The sequence below is a fragment of the Battus philenor genome, unplaced genomic scaffold, assembly GCF_028537555.1.
Source record: "Battus philenor isolate CCGP_79_NKW_IND1 unplaced genomic scaffold, ilBatPhil1.0.hap1 SCAF_33, whole genome shotgun sequence".
NCBI classification, from domain to species: Eukaryota; Metazoa; Arthropoda; class Insecta; order Lepidoptera; family Papilionidae; genus Battus; species Battus philenor.
Genome location: NW_027181697.1, coordinates 596756 through 599286, shown reverse-complemented (window position 1 = coordinate 599286; position 2531 = coordinate 596756). Strand labels below are relative to the sequence as shown.

General features: G+C 33.9%; 1 protein-coding gene across 1 annotated transcript; it reads right to left on the bottom strand.

Moving 5' to 3' along the window:
• Positions 1 to 662: 662 nt before the first annotated feature.
• Positions 663 to 1825, bottom strand: LOC137927551 (uncharacterized). The gene is made up of 2 exons (XM_068771336.1): positions 1236 to 1825; positions 663 to 732 (listed from the first exon to the last, which is right to left on the bottom strand). The coding sequence occupies exons 1-2, from the start codon at positions 1823 to 1825 to the stop codon at positions 663 to 665; spliced, it is 660 nt and encodes a 219-aa protein (XP_068627437.1).
• Between the last annotated feature and the right edge of the window lie 706 nt (positions 1826 to 2531).

Here is a 2531-nt window from a genome sequence, read left to right as displayed (position 1 = left end):
AAAAAGATGGATCTGCTAGTAAATTTTGTTGTTGTTTTGGAATTTTCAATGCTTTTATGTTTATTTGTTTATGTGGTAGTGGTACAGTTATCTTATCCATTACAATGAGATCTATGTTTGTGCTGTAATCTGAAAGTCTAGATGCTATATTTGTGTTGATACATAGCTGTGTTTGTTTACCAGACTCTCCTATACCTTGAATTATATGTTGATCACAATAAAATTTGATGTTCAGTTGAGCGGCTAGTCTATGTGCAACAATGCTGACTTCACTGCCCGAATCCAACAAGGCTCTTGCATTATGCCATTTGCCTGATGTATCCTCAATCTTAATTAGTGCTGTTGACATTAAAACTCGATTAGATAATGTGCTGGGCATACACACTGCGGAAGGTGTAATTTTATTTTGTTTGTATTTGTATGTAAATTGAATGATTGATAATGTAACGATTGCTGCTGTATGTATGTTGGATCGTTTATTTTGCTTGTTTGTGCATCTTTGTTTGATATTTCTGTTGTTGTAAAAGTATGAACTGATTTTTCTAGCGTATTGTGTGACTGCGGCGTATTGTTAGTAGGATTTATGTGTTGATTTGTATTATTTGTTGTAGCTGTGCTTAGTGTAATTGTGTTTGCTTTTTTAGGTGGTTTTGTTAGATGTATCAAACTGTGATGTCTGCCATGACAAGTCTTACATGTTCTATTAGAACATTTATGTCTGTGGTAATATGGCTGTAAACAATTAAAGCATAAAGAATTAGATTTAATAAACTCAATTCTTTGATTAACCGTACATTCTAAAAAGTTAGGACATTGAAATAGGAAATGTGTACCTTTGCACATTGGGCATTGTATATCTGAGGAATTTGTAGTGGATACATGTGCAAATTTTGGATTGACTATTTTGAACTAGGAATTTTTCTGTTTGTTTATCACCTATTAATTCATGAGCTGTCATTCTAAGCAACAAAAATTCTCTCAATTCTTTCATTTGTGGTATAAAAGTTTCTTTTCTGTTTAATTCCCAAGCTCCTCGCAGAGAGTAATCTAATTTTTGAGTAATAATATAGACTAAAATTACCTCCCAATATTTAACTGGTAAATCTAAAGCTGACAATGAATCTAAACTTTGTTGTAAGGTAGAAAAAAATTGTTTTAAGTTAAATTTAGTAATAGTAGGAAAATTCATAAAGTTTTTTAAGTGATGGTTAACTATAATAGTCTTGTTTTCGTACCTCTGTGTTAGTATGTACATTGCCTGGTTATAATTTCCCTCTGTCAGCAACAAGGAGCTAATAAGAGATGCTGCTTCTCCTTTCAGCGACGACTTGAGATACTGTAGACGTTGGAGTGGCGGTACACTAGAACTATCCATGGCACTCTCGAATAGGTTTCTGAATCCTGCCCATTCTTGAATCTCTCTACTGAACTGTGGTAGTTGCAATTTAGGTAACCTTATTTGTGTATTTGTTTTCCCTGTCCTGTTTGGCGTTTCTCCATGTGTATTTTGTGGTGGTTTGTCAGAGTTATCAAGTAATCTATTTATTGCTGCTTTTGTAGTGTAGAATCTTTCTTCTAATGCTTGTCTTTCCGCTTCATGATCTGTTGTTTCTGCTGTTCCTATAGCTGCTGTTGATTCTGTTGCCTCTATTTGCGCTTGAATCACATCGAACCTGTCTGCCAGTTTTTCTAACTCCTCCCGTCTCACACGTAGCTCATGTTCATCAAATGACACTTCTCCTGCTGCTAATTCCTGTACGTATTTTGTTATGCGTGTTAACTTTCCTTTGATGACTCCTCTCGCCACAATCACTTCCTTAGTCATGGTCACAACATTTATCTTCACCTGATGTGCACCAAGAGTAATTTCCTTGTATATCTATAGTTGTGTGTTGATACGTATTGTATGCGGAACGTCTCGAAGGCTCGAAGGACCAGAAATTAATGTTGGGTTTCGATATAAAACAAGCACATTTAGTTAATTATTTAATGTTAAGAAATCAAATATGTTACACTTGTAAAATGTCCGTTGATGGTAGATGTAAAATTGGTCGCCTTTTGTTAGAAGCCGGTTAAAGACGCCGTGCGTTCCGATACTCGCACTCAAGTACAAATAAAAAGTGTTACGTTCGGATACAATATCGAACAGGAAGAAAAAAAAACTTTCTTAGGAAAACATGAAGCGAAAATCAACATCAGGTGTTTCGTTTATACTGCTTGAAATTTGAAGTTGTCTTTTTAATATTTTTTAATTAATAGCAATCAAAAATCGAAATTAAGACGTAAGTATTAATAGACCAGCGGAAAAATCTCCACCTAGCGTAACATTGATACGGCATAGATTTAAAAATCAAAAAGTTAGGTTACGTCTCTAATATCAATTTCAGAAGAAAAATGAAACATTCTTAGGAAATCTTGAAGCGAAAATCAACATCAGGTGTTTCGTTTATACTGCTTGAAATTTGAAGTTGTCTTTTTAATATTTTTTTATTAAAAGCAATCAAAAATCGAAATTAAGACGAATGTATTAA